Below are 26,081 nucleotides of genomic sequence, written 5' to 3'. Positions count from 1 at the left end.
GTTTTATTTGACCCCAGAAGTTTTCTAGCCCTACACTTGCATAACATCCCAGAGAACTGGGATATCAGGAAACACACTTTGAGAAGCATTGGTCTGTCCCATTAATGAAAGAACAATAATTTCATGCTATCCAGGAACTTGAGTGTTGCTCAATCAGGCCCACAGGGCTAGTCCTGCAAATACGTCTGATTATAATTCTATTCAATGTAAAAATTCAATTCTGTTCAGTCTAAAAATGTAGGGTCCCTCAAATTGAAATTATGCTTACTATTTTATATCATACATAAAGGGTTATTTTCTTAATCACACATATTATTTAAATGCTACCCATCACAGTCATTCCTGTAAAAGACAGTAATCTTTTGTATGTCATAGTAATTAATAATTTACAAACACTTTTACTTGCATTATGTTTGATCCTGGAAACTGGTGTATGAGAATGGAAGACTATGGGTATTACCACCATTTCACAGATGAGAAAATTGAGCTGGAAAGCATGGTAATTTATCCAAAGTCATATAACTCATAATAGAGTTGAGAATCAAAACTGGAACTTCCGATTCATGTGTTCTATCCTTAGCTGTCATTGAAAACCTCTCAGTTTGATATGCCTCAACCTTATTTTCATATTCCCTTCCAATGCCTTTCACTATTTTTCAACATCATTCTTAAAATTTAGAAGTAGAGTTAGAGTTTTCTAGAGAATGTTTCTTTTTCAATGGCTATATTAAACTGTATCAGGATAGAAGAAGACCATCAGCTGAAATAACTGATCGTTTGAGGAGGGACTATCAAATCAACAAGTCTGGCTAGTTCAAGCATATGAAGGATTACTTAGATTGAAGAAAATTGAATCCGATATAGAATTCCATTTCATTCAAATTAACAAATATTTTTAAGTGTCTACTATGTACCAGGCCCTGTATGAATGTTTGAGGGGAAACACCTGGGGGTTAAATGGCTGTCCAGAAATCTGCCCTATAGCAGACCTGGCAACAGAGAGAAATAATTTAGAATAGAAAATCAGGTTTAAAAAGATTCCCCTTGCAATTAATATTGGGTCAGATCTATTATTATCTTTGGGCCACAGAGTTTGGGACAGATTTGGAAAACAAAGGATGTTTAAAGGCAAGCTAAAAAGATTGCTAAGTGGATTTAAAAACAGTATTTCTAAGGAAAGATTTATAAGAAAGATTTATGAAACAGAAATTACTAAACCCCAAGATGAAACAGGTGAGTTATTTCCTGAGAATTTTCCTTGAATACCTGGAGTGTGGGGTCTAGTGACAATGACCAGCTGTATACCTGACTGTACTGAAGAGGTAAACTGTAATTTCAAGAATTTGAATTAAATACAAGAAAGAGAAAAAAGTCAAACAATACTTGGATGGGTTATTGGAAGGGACTTTAGTCACCATTAGAGATTCTGTATATAATTGGGATAATTTTTTTAAAAAAAAACCTCATAAGGGTTTCACACTTGGGTAATTCATTGATATTGTTTAAAGTTTTTAGGCCCCAAATTAAAATGCCAAAAACTATTATAATGGTCCTATCTGGACTGCTTATTGGAAGTTTAAATAACATTTTGGATGTTTTGAATCTCTTTCTTTAGCAGGAATAGTAACAGAACAAAAACTCCACCTTCAACAGTATTTTGTTTATACCTATAAGAAATGTTGTTTAAGGGGTTGTTTCTTAACTATTTCTTACATTAAAAAATGGGTGGGCGGATTTCCTGTCCAGATGGTGGAGTAGGTAACTGCTGTGCTTGCGTCCTCTTACACCACATCAAAATTATAACTACAGAATCATCACCGAGAATCGCCTGATATCTAGCAAACAGCAGCCCTACAGCTAACGACATACAGAAAAAGCCACCTTGAGACTGGTAGGAGGAGCACAGACACAGAACAGGCTGGTCCCACACCCAAGTGAAACCATTAAAAGAGGGTTATCTCAGCTGCAGGGGTTCCCCCCACCCCCGCTTGCCGAAGGAGCAAAGGGTCCAAGACCCATACCAGGCTCCCCAGCCCAGGATTTCAGTGCTGGAGAGAAAAGTCCCCATAACTTGTGGTTGTGAAAACCAGCAGAGATTGTGGCTGAGTGAGACAGAGGGTGGCTGGAGTCCCAGGCATCCCTATTAAGGGGCCCATGCATGGACTTACTCCTTGATGGATTCACTTGCTGTGACCTCCAGTGCTGGGGTAGCAGCTTGAAAGGCACCAAGCAAATATGGAAAGAAACTTTCCAGAAACTGAATTGTCTGGCCTCAGGCGAGGGCTAGAGTGGCAGCTTTCTCCTGGTTGGGGGAGCTGGCGGAAGCCACTGTTTCTTTGTTGAGCCCTTCCCAGTGGGAGACACATGCAGTCACCATATCTACGTCTCCATCAATCTAGGTAAATCATTCATTCACCCCTCCCCCCCTAGTGATTCTGAGACCTCTCCCACCCAACTTTTGGGCACACTCAAGTAGCTTCCAGTGGCTTTTCCGGACAAAGGCCTGCCCTGGCTCATGCTGCAGAATTTCCTAAAATCTCTGAAAGATTCAGAAAACCCAAATAAGCAGTTGGGTTCAGCCTGTCCCCTACCTCTGGGCTGCCAAAAGTCAGCAAGAGAAACAGCTAGTTTTTGTTTCATAGCTTAACTCTATAGGCACCTCTAAGCACAGCACAGGCTGTTGCCCTCTGTGAATTGTTCATTCATTACAGGTGGCCCCTGGCTGGGTGTAAGCTGTGGCTGAATTTGGCCCACAGTGGGTCCCCTCCCAGGAGGCTTCAGGGCTGGCATATCCAGTGGCCAGGTCCAAGCATGACATACCCAAAGGGCAGACTGGGTAGGCACCAGGGCACTGCTAAGGCAAATCCTGCTATGTAGGATCATCCCCTGCACAAAAGCTCCTCCACTATAATCACAGCCTGTCCTCATGACCAACCAGCCTGAGGATCAATCCCTCCTGCTGATGTGCAAACAGCAACCAAACTCAACTACAACAGGAGAGCACACACAACCCACACAAGGGACACACCTGGAGTACTCAGCTCAGGTGACCAAAAGGACAATGCAACTGAGCCCCACAGGACACCTACTACATAAGGCCACTTTATTAAGACAGCAAGATAGAGCAGCCATACCTAATACTTAAAAACAAACACAAGGAGGCAGCCAAAATGGGGAGACAAAAGAAACATGTCCCAAATAAAAGAACAAAACAAAGCTATAGAAAAAGAACTAAACAAAATGGAGACAAGCAATCTATCAGATGCAGAGTTCAAAACACTGTATAAGGCATCTCCATGATCTCAAGGAAAACTTCAACAAAGATGGAGATAAGTAAAGAACCAGTCAGAAATAAAGAATGTAGTAACTGAAATGAAGAATACATTAGAGGGAATCAACAGATTAGATGAAGCAGAGGGCTGAATCAGTGTTTTAGAAAATAAGGTAGCAGAAAATACAAAAACAGAACAGCAAAAAGAAAAAAAAATGAGAAAAGTTTAAGGGGCCTCTGAGACAACATCAAGAGTACCAACATTCACATCATAAGGGTACCATAAGGAGAAGAGAGAGAGCAAGGAATTGAAAACCTATTGGAAGAAATAATGGTGGAAAACTTCCCTAACCTGATGAAGTAAATAGATATATAAGCCCAGGAAGTGCTGGAGACTCAAACAAGATGAACCCAAAGCTGCCCACACCAAAACATATCAAATTAAAATGCCAAAGGTTAAAGGCAAAGAAAGACTCTGAAAAGCAGCAGGAGAAAAGCAGTTAGTTACCTACTGGGGAGCTCCCATAAGACTGTCAGCTGATTTCTCAACAGAAACTTTGCAGGCCAGAAGGGATTGGTAGAAAACATTCAAAGTGGTGAAAAGCAAGGACCTACAACTAAGATTATTCTACCCAACAAAGCCATCATTTAGAATGGAAGCACAGATAAAGAGCTTCCCAGACATGAATAAGCTAAAGGAGTTCATCCCCTCTAAACTAATATTATAAGGAATCTTAGAGGGACTTCTTTAAGACAGAAAAGAAAAAGATAAAAAATATGAATGATACTAGGGCAATAACTACATATCAACAATTACTTTCAATGTAAATGGATTATTAAGTGCTCCAATAAGAAGATAGGGTGGCTTAATGGATTAAAAAACAACAACAACAACAAAACAAAAACAAAAACAAAACAAAAAATAACGAGACCTTACATATGCTGCCTACAAGAGACTCACTTCAGATTGAAAGGCACACACAGACTGAAAGTAAAGGAATGGGAAAAAGGTATTTCATGAAAATAGAAACAAAAAAACAAAGAGAAGAGGTGCGTTAGCAATACTTATACCAGACAAAATAGACTTTAAAACAAAGGCTATAACGAGAGACAAAGAACCCAGTAATTTCACTTCTGAGTATTTATCCTAAGAAACCCAAAATATTACTTCGAGGGGAAGTATGCATTCATATGTTCATTGCAGCATTGTTTACAATTGCCAAGATGAGGAGGTAGCCATTCTGCCAATGCAAGAATGGATAATGAAATATTGCTCAGCCATGGAAAGGAATGGATTCTTCCCATCTGCAGAGGCATGGATGGACCTGGAGGGTATTGTGCTTAATGGAGTATGTCAGACAGAGAAAGACAGATGCAATGCAATTTTGCTTATATGTGGAATCTAAAGAACAAAACAAACGAATAAAAACAAACTCATAGATAGAGAACATTTTGATGGTTGCCAGATTGGACGCGGATTGGGGGTGTGGGTGAAAGAAGGGGAAGGGATTAAGAAGTACAAATTGTTTGTTACAAAGTAGTCCTGGGGATGTAGGATATAGCATAAGGGATACAGTCAATAACTTTGTAATAACTATATGGTGTCAGATGGGTACTAGATTTATCGGGGTGATAGATGGGTGAGTTGTTGGGGGACAGGGTGAAAAAGGTGAAGGGATTAAGAAGTGCAAACTGGTAGTTACAGAACAGTCATGGGGATGTAAAATAAACCATAGGGAATATAGTCAATAATATGGTAATAACTATGTATAGTGCCGGGTGGGTACTTGACTAGTCAGGGGGAATCACTTCTTAATTATATAAATGAGTAACCACTTTGCTATACATCTGAAATTAAAATAATATGACAACTGTAATTGAAAATTTTTAAAAAGGGAGAAGAAGGTGAAGGGGAATAAGAGGTTCAAAATTCCAGGTATAAAACAAGTCAGTCTTGGGGATATCATATACAGCACAGGGAATATAGTCAATAATGTGATAGTGTGGTATGGTGTCAGATGGTTGCTAGACTTATCATGGTGGTCACTTCTTTAGGGATATAAATGTTCAATGACTATTGTGTATACCTAAAAACAACATAATATTGTATATTAGCTATATTTTAATAAAAATCTTTAAAACTATTTATATAGGAGGAAAAACACAGAATTTAAAAATATATAGTTTTAAATAGCAAACAAATAACCTAATAAAATAGTCATTGCGATATAAAGTATAGCATAAGGATATAGTCAGTAATATTGTAATAACTATGTACGGTGTCAGATGGGTGCTAGATTTATCAGGGTGATCACTTTGTAAGTTATATAAATGTCTAATCACTATGTTGTACACTTGAAACTAACATAATATTATACGTCAACTGTAATTGAAAAATAAAAAAAATATTAAAAAAAAATGAGAGGGGAATTTAATTTGGGGGAGGAGTGTCAAAAGGCAGCAATGCTATCTGTGGCACGCAACAGCCTTGGAATAGGATCAAGGTCATTCTTTCCCAGGGCAGGTCTTAAGATCACACTCTTTTAGAATGAGTGCTCTCAAACATCATTGGAACTCCATGTTTCCCCAATGTTATCCTCCTAAATTCTGTTGGCAAACTTCAATGTTATTTTTAACTCATACGAGTGTTGGTATCGAGAGGAATAATGGGAAGAAATGGAGACTTTTATAAAGTAGAAAACATTAAAAGACTTGGAAAGATGTTGATATCTATGTTTGAGTGACTTTTATATTAAATAGCCAAGTTTTTATAACCCTACCTTAAAGCAACAGAATAATATACTATATTTCCTTAAGCACTCATGAATAAAATTCTATTGTATGATCACAAGGTGAATTAAAAAAAATAGAGTAAGAAAGAGAGAGACCGCAGACAGAGGCAGAGAGAAGGAGGAGAGGGAGCAAGAAAAGGAGAGACGACAGAAATTACAAAAATATGCTTTTCAAAAAATAAGATATGCACATATAAAATATATTATTAAAGCTACCATCAAATTCCTATAAAATATATTTATTGCCCAAAACATACACAATTACAACTACATCAGAATTAGAGAATCTCAATCTCTCTTTAAATGGACAATGCTCTAGAAGAAAAAATTTAACCGAGAGTCACACATATGCAAAAAATAAGCCTTTTCTCTTTTATAAAAAAAAAAAATCACAAACATCAGTGTTTTTCTTCACCTGCTAAAAAAGTTACAAAAGTGTTCAATATAAAATAAGCAAAGTTTAGTTCCATCATGGGGAAATGAGAAAAGGAAAACAAAAAAATAGTAATATCAAAAGGAGAGGAGAGAGGAGTGAATGCAAAGGAGGCTAAGAATAAGCAAAGTGAAACATGACAAATGGAAAAATACAGGGAACAGAGAACAATTGTAAAATTGCAAATTTCTATCTGGTAATAAGGGAACAAATTCTTCCTCTTTCAAAACTTGCTTCTTTACCTATATCCTCTATCTCCACCTTTACCCAATAATCTATGAAAACCCTGGGAGTCTTTATTCTAGCTCCAGTCCGGATCTAACCACCAGTTTACAGAAAATACAAGGGGAAGCTATCTAGTTTTTCTCATCAGTCCCTGTCTGAACCCTCCAGTTTATTAGCAGTTTATTGCCAGTTTATTGCATATGCTATGCTGCTGCCTCCCTTTGTGCTTCTGTTGTAGTCTGTTAACTATAATGCCTCCTTTTCTCATCCTCTTTGTCCCATTCCACTCAGAAAGCTCCTCCACTCCAAATACTCCCTGCCCCAAAACTGAGTAGGTACATCTTCTCTCTACTCCCATGATGTCCTATACCACAGTTATCTTTTGGGTTACTTACTGTCTTTTCCACCAGATTGTAACCTTTTCTGTTTTATCTTTGCAATACCTAATACAGGGCCTGACATTCTAAAACACACTAAAAAATGTTTACTGATTGAATGAATGGATAAATTAAAAGCTAAATGACATGTGATATAGAAAGTTCCCAATCTCTGAGAGTTTTCAAGTAGATCTGCATATGTTAGGAGCATTCTCATACTGGTTAGGAGCTGTGATCTACTATATGACTTTGATATTCCTTCCATTTCTACACACATTCTTATTTGCTCAATTGACTGACTTTTATTCAGGTCTTTGTAATACTTAACAATATACATATATGACTTATACTTTGTACAGCTAATTCTTTTTATGAGTTTGATTCTTATTCAATGCATGACCTGTGGTTGAAATGTCATCATAAAGAGCTTATAAAAATGTACTAACACAAAAGACCCCGAATAGCCAAAGCAATCCTGAGAAAGAACAAGGTGATACTCATCACACTTCCTGATTTCAAGCTATACTATAAGGCTACAGTAATCAAAACAGTATGGTATTGGTATAAACACAGACATATAGACCAGTGGAACAGAATCGAGAGCCCAGAAATAAACCCAATCATATATGGTCACCTAATATTTGACAAGGGAACCAAGAATACTCAATGGAGTAAATTGGAAAATTGGATATTCATGCAAAAGAATGAAACCAGACCCCTATCTTACACTATTCACAAAAAATACCCTGAAATAGATTAAACTCTTGGTTATAAGACCTGAAGTCATAAAACTCCCAAAAGAGCATTGATAGAAATGTTCTTGACATTTTTACCTATGTCAAGGGTCTTGGCAATGATATTTTGGAGATGAAACCTAAAGCAAAAGCAACAAAATCAAAAATAAACAAGTGGACTACATCAAACAAAAAGCTTTTAAACAACAAAAGAAACAATCAACAAAATGAAAAGACAACTTATGAAATAGTTACTATCTAAAATACACAGGAAACTCATGCAACTCAACAGGAAAGAAACAACAACAAATAATCCAACTAAAAAATGGGCAAAGGACCTGAATACACATTTGTCCAAAGAAGATATATGGATGGCCAATAGGTGCATGAAAACATTACAAATTATTCGGGAAATGCAAATCAAAACCACAATGAGATGTCATCTCACACCTAGCATCAAAAAAAAATAAGAGATAACAGATATGGAGAAAAGAGAACCTTCATGCACTGTTGGTGGGATTGTCAATTGGTATAACCATGATGCAAAACAGTATGGAGATTCCTCAAAGACATTAAAAATAGAACCATCATAATGATCCAAGAGTCCTACTTCTGGAAATATATCCAAAGAAAATGAAAACACTATGTCGAACAGATATCTGCACCCCCATATTCATAGCAGCATTATTTGCAATAGCCAAGACATGGAAACAAGCTAAGTGTCCATTGATGGATGAATAAAGAAAATGTTATACACACACACACACACACACACACACACACATACACACAAAATGGAATATTTTTCAGCTATAAAAAGAAAATTCTGCCATGTGCAAGAACATGGATGAACCTTGAGAGGATTATGTTAAGCAAAATAAGTCAGATAAGTCAGAAAAAGACAAATACTATATGATCTCACTTATGTGTAGAATTAAAAACAAAAAAACTCAGAGAAAGAGAACAGATTTTATTTGTGAGATTTGTGGCTACTGGAGGTGCAGGGGTACAGCATTAGGAATAAAGCCAGTGGAAATGTAATGGCTGTATGCGGTAACAGCGGGGTAGTAGATGGGGGGAGGGGAGTTTTCACTGTGTGAGGGATATAAATGATAAATGTCTATTAAATTGTTTTGTACACCTGAAACTAATAAAAAAAAAAACAAAATAAATGAAGCAAAAAAACATTAAAAAATAAAATAAAATAAAAAAAGAGGTACAGGGGTGGGGGCTGCAGGAAGGAGGAATTAGATAAAGGTGGTCAAAGAGGTACAAATTTCCAGTTATAAGATAAATACTAGGGATGTAATTAATGTACAACATGATGAGTATAGTTTATATTGATGCATGGTATATAGGAAAGTTGTTAAGAGAGTAAATCCTAAGAGTTCTCATCATAAGGAAAATCTTTTTTTTTTTTTTGTATCTATATGAGATGATGGATGTTAACAAAACTTGTGGTAATCATTTCACAATATATGTAAGTCAAACCATTATGCTGTACATCTTAAACTTAACACAGTGCTGTATACCAATTATCTATACCTCAAGAAAACTAGAAAAAACTCAAAAAATGTGCTAACATTTATATGACTTACTGAACACATCTCCTCTGGGTTTCTGAGGATCTGTCTGTATCCTGTTGTCAACTGTAATCCGTCTTGGAGATGTGGTAGCAGCTGGTGCGACAGTCGTCAGTCTGATGGTTGGTCTTTCTGGGGTTGGTGGTGGTGGAGGTGTTCTGAGTTCTGTGGGTGGGGGTGGGGGTGGGGGTGGGGTAGCCCATGTTGTTGGCTTTGGTGTAGGTCTTGCTGTTGGCTTAGAAGTGGGACTGTTGGTAATGACAGGAGGAATATATGGTGTCTTCAGGGGCCACCTAGTACTTCCGACATCAGGAATCCAATTACTGTGTCCTCCGTCACCTTTTAAAATGGTACCATTTCCCTGTGGTACATGAATTGGACCAGAAGGTTCAATCATGACTTTTGGAATATCTAAAGAGCCAAAAGATTTAAATTAGTGTATAACCATCTCTTCCTAGAAAGTAAAATAACAAATAATAAAAAAACAAACACATCAAAATATGTGCAAACTAGGCTTACTTTTCACATTTAGAGTGTTCCCCTACTGTAACTCATGCTGGTTTCCAAATAACAAATACATATATGTATATACATATAGATACAAATATATAGATATATGATACATATTTATCCTGTGAATGGAAGCAAAAATTATATTGGTGTTTCTAAATAAGTATATATTACTTCAAACACAAAAATAGTTATAAGTATTTGTAAAGTGGAAGCAGAAATCAATGAGATTTTTTTAATGCAATTATTTTTAAAATGCAATGATTTTTAACTTTCTTAAATGTGAAAAAAATTTAGAATCTATGTTAAGTGTCCCTGAATTGTCTAAAGACTAATACTTTTCTTTTCCATACTTTATATAAATTTGACTCATGCAAAAACATTTTCCTTAAGTGTTCTACCTATTGTTTTATAGTTAGTTTTCCTTCCCCCTTTTTAATTTACACAATAATTTTTTAAAAATAAATTTTCAGTGGTCACCAAGACCATCTGTGGAATCTTTTCCCTTGACTATTTTCACCATGAGAAATTAATATTTAATCCAGTACAATATACTGCTGGGAGCATGACTACATGACCCTTCAAAAATCCTTTAATCCCCATGATTTTATGCTCCCTGATTTTCAGTAAATATTTCACTCCAAAAAAATTTAAATTATCTATTATTAAATGAAATGCATGCTAAATTATGGCCCTTGGTTTGTGAAAATTTCATCTTAGAGGGTATTTTTTTCATCTTTATGTAGTAATATAGTCATATGCCAAACAGAAAAAATTCAAAAAACAAAACAATCCTAAATGTAGAGAAAAATAGATAAATATGGGAATGATTTTTTTAGTAGAATTAGGAGGCATAAAACAGAAGAACAAAAAACACATGATATAGTCAGATTATCCCATCATCGTAAAACTAATGCTAATGACAAACAAAATTTATTTCTGATTTTTAAGAAAATTAAATTCTCTGGAGGGCTCTAAAATTTCTTTCTAGGTAAAGCGAAGTTACTGAAATTTTAGTCAAGGAATCAAATGCTTTTAAGAGTAGACTGTATTACTGAGTCTTTAATTTTTCAAAACACCTGAACAACTGATTTTATCTGTAGAAAACACAAACTAATATTACCAACTATGAAAATTATACTTCTTTCATAAATTAATCTTGTTCCTTATCTTCCCTAGTAATGGCATTTCAACAATCCTGTATTTCCCGCCAGAACTTAGAACTGGGAGACAAGCGTTACTCACATACGCAAGTCAGTCCATCGCCCTGGTAGCCGTCTTTGCATTTACACTTGTAGGACCCATGTATGTTGAAACAGCGAGCAAAGCTGCTGCACTGATACTGACCAAGGGAGCATTCATCTATATCTGCATCAGGAAGTAGGGGAAGAAAGGTTTATTTGGGTGATAAATATGATGACATAAAAATATATATACAGTTTCAAAAAAATGGGGTTTTTTGCAATGTGAAGGTCCATGTAAAATCGGCAGATAAACAGAAGAAATAAAGTGCGTGGGCATCCCGAGCTAGTAGTGGTTGATATGGATTTCTGTTTGTTTAATGCCAGTACCCTCCTCTGCCCCTGGCACCCCAGTCATCAGCACAATGAAGAGGCCTTTCCGTGCCATAGGAAGAAACAACACAAAGCAATGCCTGGGGTTCATTACCGTGACATTGGTATTTGCCTCCAATGTACATGAGGTCGAAGCCTTTATGACACTTGCAGATGTAACTTCCAAAAGTGTTGACACACTGCCTAAATCTAGGGCAGGAAGCTCTTCCAGTAGCACATTCATCAATGTCTAGAAACATAAGTCAGTTGCATTTTAGGAAGAGCAATAGCATGCTCAGATGAAGTGGATGTTTAAATAAATAACTGCTAACAGTTGCCTGGCACACAGCAACTCATCATAAACATTATCCAGCTGGTTGCCCCCACAGGCAACATACATTCCACATCTCCAAATTTCAATTCATCTTCCTAACCCAGGCTGCCCTCCTCCTGCACCACATCTCAGCACATACTGCACCTGTTCCCACCTAATTGCTTGAACTTAAAACATGAGTCACCCTTGACAACCCTCTTTCCCTTCACCCTAAATCATCAGGCTCCGTTAATTCTACCTCTGAAAGATTATTTGAATTTGTCTCCTGTTCTCTTCACCCACTGCCACTACCCTCATCTCAGCTACCATCTCCCAGTCTACACTGTTAAAAGCCTCCAAACCTACCTCTTCCCAACCAATCCCAACCTCCAAAGCATTCCCAGTCACCTGTCAAAAAGATTTTACTACAACATAAAATCAGATTAGTACCACCTTTAAAACTCTCCTACTGTTTCTACTTGTTTTTTTAATTAAATCCTCATTCCTCACCACGTTCTTGAAGGCCCTGCAATAAACAGCCCCCATCGACCTCACCAGTTGTATCTCAAGCCACCGCCCCTCATAATCCCACTCTACTGTAGCCACAGTGGCCCTCTTTCTTTCAAGACCTCAGGCAGAACACCCTCTCTTTCACTGCAGTGCCTGCAGTGTTTCCTCCTGCTTGGCTGATTCTTCGGGTGGCCAAAGGTCCAGGTCTTATGTTAAGGCTTTCCTTGACGATTATTTTCTAAAATAGACCCTTTCTGTTTTTCTCTCTCTCTTAGTACCTCAGATTAAGATTTAGTATTGTTTGTAATTTTATTGGATACCCATTTCTTTTCTGTCTTTCCCATTAGAATATCAGCTTTGTGAGGACCAAAATCTTGTCAGCTTTGTCCATTACTACATATCCTAGCACTTAGTATGATGCCTCGAATACAGAAAGTTATTGAAAGTTATTGAAAGTTATTCGGTTTAATCACTGAATATCTCCATTCATTGAGTATTTACTACATGCTAGGTACCATGCTAAGATCTTCCCACACATGAGGTCATTTGATCCTCAGAATGGTTCTATGTGCCATTACTCCAATTTTAAAGATGACAAGACTCAAGCTCAAAGAAAGGAAGTCTCTTGCCTAAGGTTACATAGCAAGTATATGGCAGAGCTAGATTTGAAACCAAAGCCCAGACTCTTAACTATAATTCTATACTGCCTCTGCCTGAAGCTTCCTCTGGTCCCTCATTTTTAGGAAAACACAATTTACGTGGTGCATTCACAGAGAGAGGTCCTCTTCTGACACATCTGATATCTTCTGAAGGATAGCTAAGTAGCTGATATAAGTAACTTCCTTTTTTTTCTTACTTCCATCACCTTTTACTTTCTTCTGTTTCCTAGATATGCTACTGACAGAGATGCTTGATTTTACAACTCACCCACACAGGTCCTCCCATCAGGAGCCAGCTGCAGGCCAGGAGAGGGGCATTGGCACCGGATTTGTCCTTTGACGACATCACAGCCATATTGACAGTTCGCCATGGAGCACGTCCGGGCACCTGGAACAAGTGTGACTGGCTGACTCAGAGAACAAACTCTGTAACTGAAATAACTATGGTTTTTCCTTGTCCTGAAATCAGTGACACTGAATCAACAATTAAGACCAAAAGGCCTCAATTATCCAACAGTGTACAGAAAGTCAAAAATAAGGGGAGGAACAGAAAGGCTTTCTCCCCCAGGGGTTCAGAAGTGAACCAGCTCAGTTATCATCTGGGAAAGACCCCTAATGCATTTGAGGAATTAAAAGACAAATATAAAACTTGATCTCACATGGATGATCTGGAAATTTCTCCAGTGGCCAAGGAAAGTGGAGAATAGAGGTATTTTTCCAGATTACTCATGCAAGTGTTTTTGCTGGTCTTAAGTGAAACATCCAAGGAACTGTCTCAACCTCCCATCAGATTTCTCTAGGGATAGCAGGAGATTTCCAAATGAATTGTACAATGTTAGAGGATTCTAACATCACGGCCCCATGTTACTAAATATGAACTCACCTCATTCCAAAAAGTTCCATGATAAATATGCAATAATAAATAAAATTAGCTAGCCTTTATTTTATAAAATGCAGCCCAGTTAGAGATAACTAATAATTAACTGATTGGTAATTAGCTAACTTAGTTGATAATTCAGTAAAAATTAAAATCAAGTCATCAATTGCTGGATATCATATCAACACAACCTCAATTCAATGTTTAGCCTACAGGGAATTTTAAGGCATTATCCATGTTACAAACACATCCAAATGATAATAGGGAACACCATGCATTTCTTTCTTACAAAGACACACATAATAATCTACTTTGATGTTACTATAATCATTTACTCTTTTCATTTGAAGTAGTTTTTTTTTTTTTAAGAAAAGGGATATAACTTAGTAGACTGTTATAAAGAAATGTTAAATAAAGTGAAGAGGTGTTTATAAACGGCTTATAATCAATCAACGAGCTTTGATTGGCTTATAATCAATCAATGAAAATACACTAGTTGTGTTATTCTTGTGCTAAGTACCATTTCCAAATCAATTTGACATTGGCACCCATAGTAAAAGAATGCTAACTATCTAAAAGGGGCAACTCTTATTTTGATTTTCAATTCCTCAGGCACACATGTAAGCACACACTTACACATCCTGTTTAGGAGAGAGGCCTCGGCGGCTCCCTTCAGTAGCACACTACCGGAGCACAGCATGAAAGAAATCAAGCCCAAAGCACTTATAAAACAGTTAAGATTCCTGACATACTTGAGCAGGACCCGTCCGGCATAAGCATGTATCCGTTGAGACAGTAGCACTTGTAGCTGCCATAGGTGTTCATGCACCTGTGCTTGCAAGGCCGCGGCTTCAGGCCACACTCGTTCAAGTCTGAAAAGAGTGGAGGGTGAAGGAGAAGAATCACAAAACCTCAGCACAAGTGTAAACCGTTTAAAATACTTCTCTAGAGTGAAAAACGAAGGAGAAAAGTACGTCGAGCTATGGTAACCAGTTGTTTCCCTAAGAGATAGAGCTTGCTCATCACTGTCTTCATTTGAATGCCAGTTACACAAGGCAGCACCAAGAGTTTTCTTTCATAAGTGACTGAAAGCCTTATAACAGTGAGGAGGCTGTGAGAGTTTCTGGAGCTTAAAGTATATAGTACATGTGATCTCTGTCCACAAAGAGCAGTTATTAGTAGTTAGAGTACGCTGTGCCTACCTCATTATCCCTAGAAAGACCATGCTAACTCCTCATCTATCTGACTCCCATGTTCTCAGAAATATCTGGATTCTACTAGATTCACTCCTGACATGATCATCTTTTAATTTCTTCCTGTCTCTGTTTAAAGAAGATACTATGTGAGCCTATTTTAGTTTATGGAAAGTATGTGGATTTTAAAACATTAAACTCCTTGGACCTTCCCAAAAGAAAGCTGTATTTTCAAAGAGCTACATGAATTAGAGTGATCCTTATTGTGGTTTTTCTTGTTCAATCTTATGTTCTATACTAATCTCAGATTAAAGAACCTTCAGTTTCCTACTTCAGTAATGCATTCAGGTCACAGAAAAACTTAAAAAGAAAACAACCCTCCAACATACACTTTCATTCATTGGGCAGTTAAAAGGGCATATGGAAATACTAATGAATAATACATAATGGACTATCATTATGTATTTTAGGATTACTGGTTTAAATATCAATATGAAATGAATTAATAAATAGCACATTGAGAATTTTCCAACCCAAGTTAAACACTGCCTTAAGTGAACATAAAAGTCATAATGACATATAAGCACTGAAACAGTAATGGCCAAAATACAGATTTCATTAAAAAGAAATATGACCACATGTTTATTTTGTCTGGAACTGCCAGCAGAAGCACTGATTAGCATAATTTAATTATCTATTAATCTATGTCATCAAAACAGAAATATAGATAAATCTAGTGGCAAGTTGTTTTCAAATCTAATCAAATTTAAATCTGACCTACACATTTATTAGAAATCTATATAGTTAATTTAATTAAACTACCAAGTTACATTGTTTTTTAAAACCGTCAAATAATTATTGTCTCAGATGTTCTAAATATTTTACTGACTTTCAAATTTAGTAATCTTAACACAACTATTAACACATCTCTAGCTGTGCAAAGCCCAAGAAGACTAAATAACACACCTTTGTCATCTCCTATGCTTTCTTCAATTTTATGCTTTATTGTTTCTTGCCCAGTCAAGAGTATTCAAAACAGAATCACATTTTAAGATACTTCAAAAAAAATTTCCTCTAAAATGGTGCTTTGCAGATTATAGGATCCACAAAAATTTGATTTCTCCATATTAAATGAAGTAAAATTTTTAAATCAAGGAGGAAAAAGACATTCACTCCATTTTTCATATTCTTCTACCTATTTCAATATTTATTAAAAATTAAAGCCAGAGAATCTTTTCTCATGTCCTAGGAGCTGATTATTATTCCTAATACGTCCTTGCAGAGTCACACCTGGCTTTGAAAAATCCCTGATTGAGATTATAGTAAATAGTATTTAAATCTGAGTACATTGTTAGAGAAAGGCTTTGAGTCTTAAATATTTTTCTGCACTAAGCAAAAATAAAATTGTACAGTACATCAAAACAATAGAGTAAGACTGAATTCTGTATCTCAAGGGAAGGATATCGATGGATATAAAATAAAAATGTGTCAACTAAGGACCCTTAGGTTTGTTTTCAAAGAGACACAGAAACTTCTGTGGGTTTCTTGATAGGAACTGGTCAGATGTTTATAGCTCCAGAAAGCTCATAAACAAGGAGTATTTATGCTGCTGGAAATTTCTTCAGATACTACGACCATAGACTAAAGCTGAGGCCCCGCTGAGGCAGCTCCGGTCCTGGCTGATAAAGGCCACCTTAGGATTGCTCTGAGAGTTTCCTTGATTCAGACTGGGGCTGCTGGTGGTCTTCAATCCAAATTTATCCTTCCCTTCCCATGGGAAAAAGCATTTTGGGGTTAAGAATCATAAAATTGAAAGAAAATGAAAAATTAACAAGACGTCATGATGCCAAAAGAACCTATGACACAATATGGAAAAGGAAATAAACGTGCAGCATTCAACGGGTATTTGCTGGCTATTTTACTGTCATTGACACATAAATATCCAAATACACTGGAAGCAATTTGAGAAGGCCATACTCTACCAGCTGCTGATGGAGCGGTTGACTCTCCCTGACAGTGGGCTAGCATTGACGTGCCCAGTCCCCATCTGCCGCAGGCAGGTGGCACCTCAAAACTTCCCAATGACCCTTAAAAAACCCACTGCAGAAATTAAGAAACAGGAGTCTACAAGAATCCATAATTATCAGTATCTACCAAATGTCAGACTTCTGCTAAAGCAGGGGTCTTCAGAAGATTTAAAGGATCTGGTATCCTCGTGATGAACTTCTTTTTTCCTCAATTTTCTTCAGAGTTTCTAGTCTATGATTTGTGTACCTTATTTTCTTATTGACATAATGCCTTATAAAACTGAGTTAATATAGGCTGACTCCAAAATGTCTTGGACTACAGAACTCGTAACTCTTGTTTTGCTAGCAAATTAAGTCAGAGATGCAAAAATGATGCTTCCAATTTATAGTAAATGCTGCTATAATAAGTGGAACAATGTAAAGAACATGAAAAGCCTCCTGATCATACTTTGTTAAGTTAATCTTAAAAGTTGATAAAAGAACCCAGGAAAGAAAAGTTTTGGTGTTTTGTCTTAAATTTACTTTAATCTTGCTCTTTCTCTAGAAGTTTATAACGTAATATAAACTATAAGATAATAAAACATTTAATATATTCTATCATGTATCTGTCTTACCACACAAAGAACAGAACTTTACAATTAAACTACTTACATTCAAATGCTTTCACTATTAAGTATATATTCTTAAACAGCATCTATAAGCCAGGGGTATATTTAAGCAGGTTGGTGGATTCAGGAGCTTGGGGAGGGAGGGGGGAGGGAGAAAGGAGCTGGTCCAGAACATAAATGCAAGCTGCATAGCATTGTCATTACACTTCAGGAAACAAAAGAACTAGAAGTTGTATCAGCATGCAGACACTGAAAAGTAGCTTGAAAATCTGGAAGAGATTCATTGAATAAAAGAACCCAATGGATTTTTTAAGAGAAAATCATCTTTCATTTGTTTAATGCACTTGGACTTTTTTTCCTTTGAGGCTTAAACTGGACAATGTCTCAGAAGTCTAAGCCTTTACATTTTATCTGACTAAAGTGGAGGTTATAGGCAAACAGATGCCAATATGTCAACTGCCATAACGTTTATCCTTTAAAAACAACAATGACATCAATGACTCTGAAATTAATAGTACTGCCCTAATTCTTTGTTCAGGAGATGTACAAATGCATTAAGTTCCCTATCAGCAGAGACAGTAATTAACAATTCCAACATTTTTAATTATGTCATTCTAAGTTCCTACATTATTGGGTGAGGGATAGTTCTTTAGAAGAATTGTAAAATCATGCTGCCACCTAAGTTCTCTACAAAACTTTCCAGCATTGAAGACTCTATTATTTTTAGTGTTTCTATTCTCACACCAACCCTGCAGGCAAACAGGGTAGGAATTACTCTCCTCTAATTACTAATTGTTTTTGCTAAAACCCAGACACATTAAATGACTTGCTCACAATCATATGGCTACTTAAGGGCTGTACTGGAACCAGAACTTAGAATTTCTAATATTACAAAATGTACACTAAAAGAAGGAAGCTAACATACGGTTTCATTTCCAGATAACCTTAAACTCTACACCCTAAATATAGCGGTGGAGGACTTGATTACTTCTAAAATCTCCTTAGCAAAGGTCATCAAAACCCCACCGATCTCAGTCGGAATTCCTGACTACCTACATATGAAAACGGAAGTTATTACGGTATCCGATTTTTTTTTTTTAACACATTCTGAAACACAGAGAAGACGAAGAAAAGCAATGACACTTGAGGAGTGAAAGGACAGCGGAGGCTCCAGGCTTTTCAGAGCACAGAGAACCAGCACCAGGAGATAAGTCCTGCTGCTCGTTCCACGTGCTCAGGATGCTGAGGGTGGGCACTTCTGGCGCTTGTCTTAGAACATTTGCAACCAGTGACATAACTGCAGGAAGCCGTGCAAGTGGGAGGAGCAGACCTCCTGAGATAACGCACGCTCACCCCTTGAAGGTAAACTTGTGGCTTGATGATCCAGGGGTTGGAAAATAGGCTGTTCACTGCCTTGGTCAAGAGGAGTTGGGTAGAAGTGCTCGTCTTCACACCAGGAAGAAGGTAATAAGAGTCAACTTTGAACTGATGTCATTTTTAGCCCTGAAAATCTTTATAAGTATATATTAAACAGTGACATAAAATTGGTGGAGTTCAAAAAGAATCCTTTAGATACTTTACAAAGATTAGTTTCTAGTTCTTCACTCTCTTTGTTTTTTAAATTTCTATTTTCCTTAAAACTTATCACTGTCATCTTTTTTACCAAAAACATCATTATAAGTTAACAATCCATCATTCTCACACCAATTTAAAAAAAAAAAAGAAATGGTCATTTTTAAAACCATGGTTTTAGTTATCAACAAAGACAGAAAACTGGAAAAGAAAACCAGATTATACAAGTATTAGTTACAATCAGTGTGCTCTGTTTAAGGATACTGAGGTCTTAAATGACCAACTTAGGACTGTTTCCTTATTAAATGTCATGCAATAGTTTAAAATGCTCCAAAATTATGCACAAAGTTACAATTTGCTTAAAGACCTTATTTAAATATATAGCATAATCAATGTTTTCTTTCAAATGTAAGAACTTATGTTACATTTAGGTCACATTTAATTAGAATATATTTTAGAAGCTTTCTGCAAAAAATGGTAACTGTTCCCATTACTATCTTACCAAAATACTATAAGATGAGTGAGATTCAAAAGTGGAGAGTCAAAAAGGCAATCACATCCTGTTTCAAGACATATATTAATATGTCTTGATATATTAATCATATATTAATATGTCTTAATATATTAATCATATTATTAATAGTTAAACTTCCAAATTAAATGAAGATTGGTTTCTGGGATTGAAATCATACATCCTTCAAAAGGTAAGGCTATAAGGAACTACCTTAATATTAGGGTTAAAGCACTTAGGCTGTTGTGCTAAGGAAAGCAACCAACTCTCAGATTTAACTAGTCCACCAAAGTTTACTGTCTGGTTCTGTGCTATAAGACTCTGATTCTTTTCTTGGGATAAAGAATTCAACACATGAAACATAACATTAGTAATTGATGTTTGTAAATTGCTTCTTCTGAAATTATTGTAAAGCACACTGTGAATTCAAAAGAATACCTTTCATTCCTAAAAATATGCAATGATATGATATATTACATGCTAAAAATCATTCCCTAATGGGAAAGTTATAAAAAGATTATCTATAATAGTATCCTTTTTTGGCTCAGGGAAAAGGAGACTTGTATGGGTACAAAGACTCAAAGAGGGGGAAAATATGCATGAAAAAATTACAAGGAAAAGTAAGACGGAAAAAAATCAAATCTTGCCAGAGTTTGGGTTAGAACTTCATCTACCGTAAAAGGTACCACCACGTACCTTATAGAATATGATAATGACCAGTCTAAGCCTATGATTTTATATGTGATCCAGCTATAGCAAATCCAGAAAATGACTCAGGAGGAAGAGCAAGCCTCCAACAACAGATTAAACTAATCTTGTGACAGTCTGTAAAATTAAGCCAGTTCCAAAGTGGGCTTGCCCTGCTATTCTGGCTGCTCCCCAGACAGCTCTAAAAGTACTCTTAAGCGCTTGTCATTTACTCAAGCTGTTCACTCAGCCAAGCAAGTTTCCAAGGGGTGAGTTCTTAAAGCACACAGTTCGCAACAAAATCTTTAGCAGATACTTGCCTTATACCCTACTTTTAATCAAAAGCTAATTTCCAGCTCTGTGAAATTATTTCAAGGTACCTCTTCTTGACAGTTCCATCCTTAAGGAAAAAGAAACCTGTTTAATTCCCCATATCTCTGAGGAGTGTTTTCCACTTTATTAAAATGTACAGTCCCGGTAAAGGGTAAGTTAATTTGATATGTAGCAGATACAGACAATTTGCTCTAACAACATTTCTAGGGGGTATCTCAAAGTTCTCATATTTAGTCAGCTCACGCACGGCAGCCACTCTCACCATCCATGGATTCAAAACACTGACTGTCTAAGGTACCAGAGGACTCCATGGAATGCTTTCAAGCTCCTCGGGCTTTTAGGACCAAGAGCCATTGTATGGAAGTCATTCACTTAATAACTATTTAATGTGCACTAATCATGTGCAAGTCACTTTAATAATAGTTTTCAGGAACCCAGAAATCAGAGAGGCACCACAAAGGGTTCCTGCTCTCAAAGAATATAAAGCTTTCCATCAGGAACTTGCCAAATTGCTTTTCTGGTAAGGAAGGCAACAAGAGAGATGATTAAAACAAATGGGTTTACTGTAAGCTGGACTTTTATATTCATGATTGGATTTGAAATGACATTTTCAGTGTCAGCGCTATTTTTGCAGGTGTAAAATTCCATTTTGCTACTAATGAAATCCTCTTCCCCCTGAGGAATATAGTTTTAGGAGGCATGATTTCAACTCAGTATATTTCTATTTTTCTTTGGAGACTCAGATATGTATTATAGAAAAAAGTACTTGGTAAACTGGTTTTCTGAAAATAAGAGATACCCAGAGATGAATCCTTGTTCCAATAACAGCTTTATATCTTTGAAGCATATTAAAGTTGATGCAGCTCCTGCAAATCAATTTAAATGAATTTCTCTGCAATCTCAACAGTAGCTTCTTTCAATAATCTTCTTTGTATAAATTCCTGGCAACAGGACAACAAGTTTTATGGTGCTGACATATTAATGAAACCTCTGATGGTTTATGTTCATTACTTAAAAAAAAAAAAAGAAGCATGCTGGGACTTTAAGATGAACACTGATACTTCAATAATCAGAACCGAACATGCTGCTACTTGAGAACTTAGACTAAAGAAGGAAAATCAAATGGATTTTTAAAAGAGTAAACTGAGATAATAAGAACCCCATTTATTTAAAAAATACTAGCCAAGTATTTTAGGTAAATTCCAACTTAAAAATATTATTACAAAAGAATGTACACCTGAAATCTATGTAACTTTACTAACAATTGTCACCCCAATAAACTTTAATTTAAAAAAAAAGAAGAAAAGAAGTACTGGAAAAAAATCAGTTATAATCAGGTAGCAGATAATCTAGAACACACTTTAGAATAAGAGCTTGTCCTACCGTTGGCTATGTCATGTTTTACTAGCGTGAGTTTCATCTGATAGTACAGAAACAATCAGATGTACTTTCAAACATCAGTGTTCTGAATTGTTGTGACAACTATGTCTATAAATTACAAGTTTACATCACACGCTTCAAGGAGTATCAGATATTGAAGAATAAGAATATTTGAACAATATCATTTCTGTATCAGATGAGGCCAAGTAAGTATCTGTGGGGCAGTCAGACCCCTAATAATTGTTTCATGTAAATGATAGGGAGCATTGCTTTTAGAAATAAGTAAAAAACTGACCCTGTTTATCCTTGTATATTCTAGGTGAAACCTAATCATAGCTTTTCTTTACTTCTGTTTTTTTTTTTACTCCTAATGGAAGAAAGTTTGGGGTTAAAATTAATTAAAAAGACAAGCTTGTCAGACATGTTAGCATGTATCAGAGGATCACATTTCCAATATGTTCATCTAAAACTAAACTGGTAGAAAAAAACATGAATTATGTAGATAATAGCTCTAAATTGAAGTAGTACGTCTTTTACCAACTAATTTTATGAACTTGAACAAGACACTTAACATCCCTGATATTTCTTCAAATGAAAAATGAAATAATACATTATTATTATATGTTATTTAAAACTTTAAATGTTATTTAAAACTTAATTATAAATAACATTCTACATTCTAATGTTGCAATGATGAAAGTAGATTTTATATATAAAATACCCGGGGCACTGTGAGTACTAAATAAATGTTTGCTTTTATAAGCAACTGATGCAAATTAAAAACAACTAGCTAATCAAAATCGTTATTTCTCAGAGGAACATTGCAAACTGGTCAACAGTTGAAGGGAATTTAATCACAAAATTGAAGGACTAGCCTTTGAAGGGACCTCAAAATTTCAAGTCAAGCTTCCTACCGGACTTTGAGTATTAAAATATTTTCACCTAACCAGGGTCTTAGTAGGCTCACAATTTGCCAAGGCTTCCCTACTATGTAGTTAGTGGTTGAACAAGGAGTAGCAGAATGTAAGGCTTCTAACATTACTGATGCTGCGATTCGCTTCTCCAGTATACATTTTAATTACCAGCAGTGAATACAAGTAAGAGGATGGAATTCTTTTAACTGTCCTCTGATGAAATATATTTTAAAAGATGTAACATTAATGTGTCAGCTAACGGCAGCTCACATGTGTGGAACAATAGTTATGGAAGAGTTGGGCATGAGAACTTAACATTTTGCTATCACACAGGAACAGAGGGAGCTTTTGATTGTTTGTGTCACACTGTTTCCCTACCTTGATTGCAGGTTTTTCCGGCATATCCAGGATGACACTTGCACTTGTTTGGTCCGATACATTCACCATGTTTGCACTGTGGCTGGCACACAGCTGTGAAAAGAGGATATCATGCATTATTTCCATGTCAGCAGCATATCAACCATATAGTATCAATGTCATGTATTAGCTTGATACTAAAAGAATAACCTAAGAATTTACAAGAGAGTAGCAGAAATATCCAAAATCACTGTTTTGGAGTGGTAAGCACTGTCTAGGCTACACTTTCTCACACAGATACACACACGTTATATATGTGTGTGCGCATCACTTGGGGCTGGAAAATTTGCTAAACTTGAGGACAATACCCAAATAGTCAAGAAAAATATGTAAGATTATGCATAAGCACAACTGATATTGGTCAACAGTTATAACTTTACAATAACCTACACCTATAATTTCAAATTTATTCTATCAAATACACTTCAAAAAAAAGTTGTTCTTAATCCGAAGATATTGGTTATGTATGAACTCCAGATAAATTTCCAGTTAAATAATGAAATACTTATTTTACTGGAAATGGTATTTCTAAGTATTAAACAATTCAAAAAGAAATAAAAACAAAAATGATATTTTTGGAACTTCAGCATAAGAATACCTCTGTCATCTTGCTCTTTCTTAATCTTAGGTGCGTTGCATTGCTCATCAATCTATAATGGCTTTTCTGTGGTCTATCACAGCAAACAGAAAGTTCTATTTTTCCATTGACTATCTTCCATCAACTGAGTTTGTCTTCCCTCATGACCCCAAAGAACGGTAAAATCATCCCTCAAATCTTTTCATAGTCTATGATTTTTGCTAAAATACTGGTTACAATTTATTCTTTTTATTCTACATCAGTGATTCTCAGTTGGGGGAACTTTTGCCCTCTATGGGACACTTGGCATAAATGGAGACATTTTGGTTGTCACACTGAGACATTTGGTTTCGATGCTACTGGCATCTAGTGGGTAAGAATACAAGGATGCTGCTCAACATCCTACAATGCTCAGATGCCCCTCCCCCCCAAAAAAAAAACAAATTATCCAGACCAAAATGTGATAGGGCCACATTGAGAAACCATGCTCTGTACCAAATGTGTATGGTGCTGTGCCAGTTACTAAAATAGATGAAAAATCATTGTATAGAGTTGTCAATGGTCTCAAAGAGATTACATTCTAGATGAAGAGACAAAATAATCATATTTTTAATTCAAGACAACACTTATTTGTGAGCAAAATGTGTGGCATGTGTGGAATTTGTGAAGAAATTATCACACAAGCATATCCACGTACATTTATACAGAAAGCCTTATAGAACAGACTTGAGTTGGATCTTGAAGCATGGGTAGACAGAAAAGGAAGAATACTATTTACAGTAAGAACTATGTAGAAAATAGACCATCATTTATTTAGGAGACTATGAGGAGCCTTTTCAAGCTAAAGAAATGGGTAAATGCTGATGGAAGAGTGAGAAGTAGACAATCATAGGTGAGTGGTATTAGATAACGACGCTCCCTCAATCTCAGACTGAAAAATATACACTTTATCTATAGGAAATGGAAAGTTTATCACCATCAGGAAAATTACCTGATAAAAATCAAAATTCTGGGAATATTAGCCTGGTAATGATATATAGGATGAACTGGAGAGTCTAGTTGACATGAGGAAAGCGTGCTTTGTGTTTGTGACAAGAAGAGACCAGCTTCAGGAACCACTGAGTGAACAGCTGAAACATTTGAAGACCAAAGGGAATGGGGTCGACAATGACCCTGAATTCTCAAGTCCCTGACTGCTGCTCCTTCCCATATCAGCCCTGGCTGTTCTCCATTCCGGGACATGCTCCCAGTTTCTGACAATTCTCAAAACATTGTTTCCTTCAAAATCCTAATATTCCTGAGAAACTGATGTGCATGTTATTTTTGGTGTTTTCTCCATATCCTCACTCAACTCACAATAGGCCTTCCCTTCCATGGTACTCCATGGGCTTATTTGCCATTTGACTTTCAGGTCTTTCCTGCCTGTTTGTCACTCCAACTGAACCCTGTGCCACTACTAATCCTTAGACAGAGCTGCTCAGTAGGTAGTTAAAAAGCTTGCAGAAGTAAAGGATGAACAGAGTGGAAAGTATAAATGGCACAGAAATGTGCTTGGACATTTTTTGAAATCTGATTTTAGACATGGCATAAAATTCAAAGGGAAGCAATTTGGTTCAGATCCTTAAGAAGAAATGAACTATCTAGGAGGGACTTCCAATATTATTTTCAGTCAGTTGTACACCTGGTGGATGGTTTATATGCAGTTTTAAAACAAGTCCCAGAAATAAGCCATTCTTTATGTAATTTTCAGGTCCCATCACCAAGAAAAGCAAGTTAAATATAAAACTTTAATCTTAAAAAAATGCTCCATATATCTTAACAATTATACTATATAAGTACAACTTAAATGAATCAAGTATCACTGAGGCACCCAGAGTGCCTTACTTAAAAAGAAAAACTAAACACCTCAAAGTAATTAAATATAAGTCAAGGCAATCACCTCCCAAAATAAATGGAATTTAAAAATATTTCTAAAAACATGAAAAAATTTCTTTAGAAGAGGACAGTTTATTAAATAATTAAACC

General features: G+C 36.1%; 1 protein-coding gene across 10 annotated transcripts in view; it reads right to left on the bottom strand.

The window, feature by feature from the left end:
• Window positions 1-26,081, bottom strand: part of NPNT (nephronectin) — a 77,825-nt gene that overhangs the window by 20,558 nt on the left and 31,186 nt on the right. For 4 of the 10 annotated variants that reach the window (XM_081050627.1, XM_081050634.1, XM_081050625.1 and 1 more), the window contains 7 exons: window positions 23,441-23,533; window positions 19,019-19,111; window positions 14,590-14,709; window positions 13,229-13,348; window positions 11,594-11,728; window positions 11,171-11,293; window positions 9,431-9,826 (listed from right to left, as the gene is read on the bottom strand). In XM_081050627.1, coding sequence (XP_080906753.1) covers window positions 9,431-9,826; window positions 11,171-11,293; window positions 11,594-11,728; window positions 13,229-13,348; window positions 14,590-14,709; window positions 19,019-19,111; window positions 23,441-23,533 — 1,080 coding nt within the window. The remainder of the gene's footprint in view (window positions 1-9,430; window positions 9,827-11,170; window positions 11,294-11,593; window positions 11,729-13,228; window positions 13,349-14,589; window positions 14,710-19,018; window positions 19,112-23,440; window positions 23,534-26,081) is intronic. The other 6 variants (XM_081050629.1, XM_081050631.1, XM_081050626.1 and 3 more) reach the window with 3 other exon arrangements.

Source organism: Rhinolophus hipposideros (assembly GCF_964194185.1).
Source record: "Rhinolophus hipposideros genome assembly, chromosome: 1".
NCBI classification, from domain to species: Eukaryota; Metazoa; Chordata; class Mammalia; order Chiroptera; family Rhinolophidae; genus Rhinolophus; species Rhinolophus hipposideros.
Note: the sequence above shows the minus strand (reverse complement) of the source record. Positions and strands in the feature narration are given on the sequence as shown.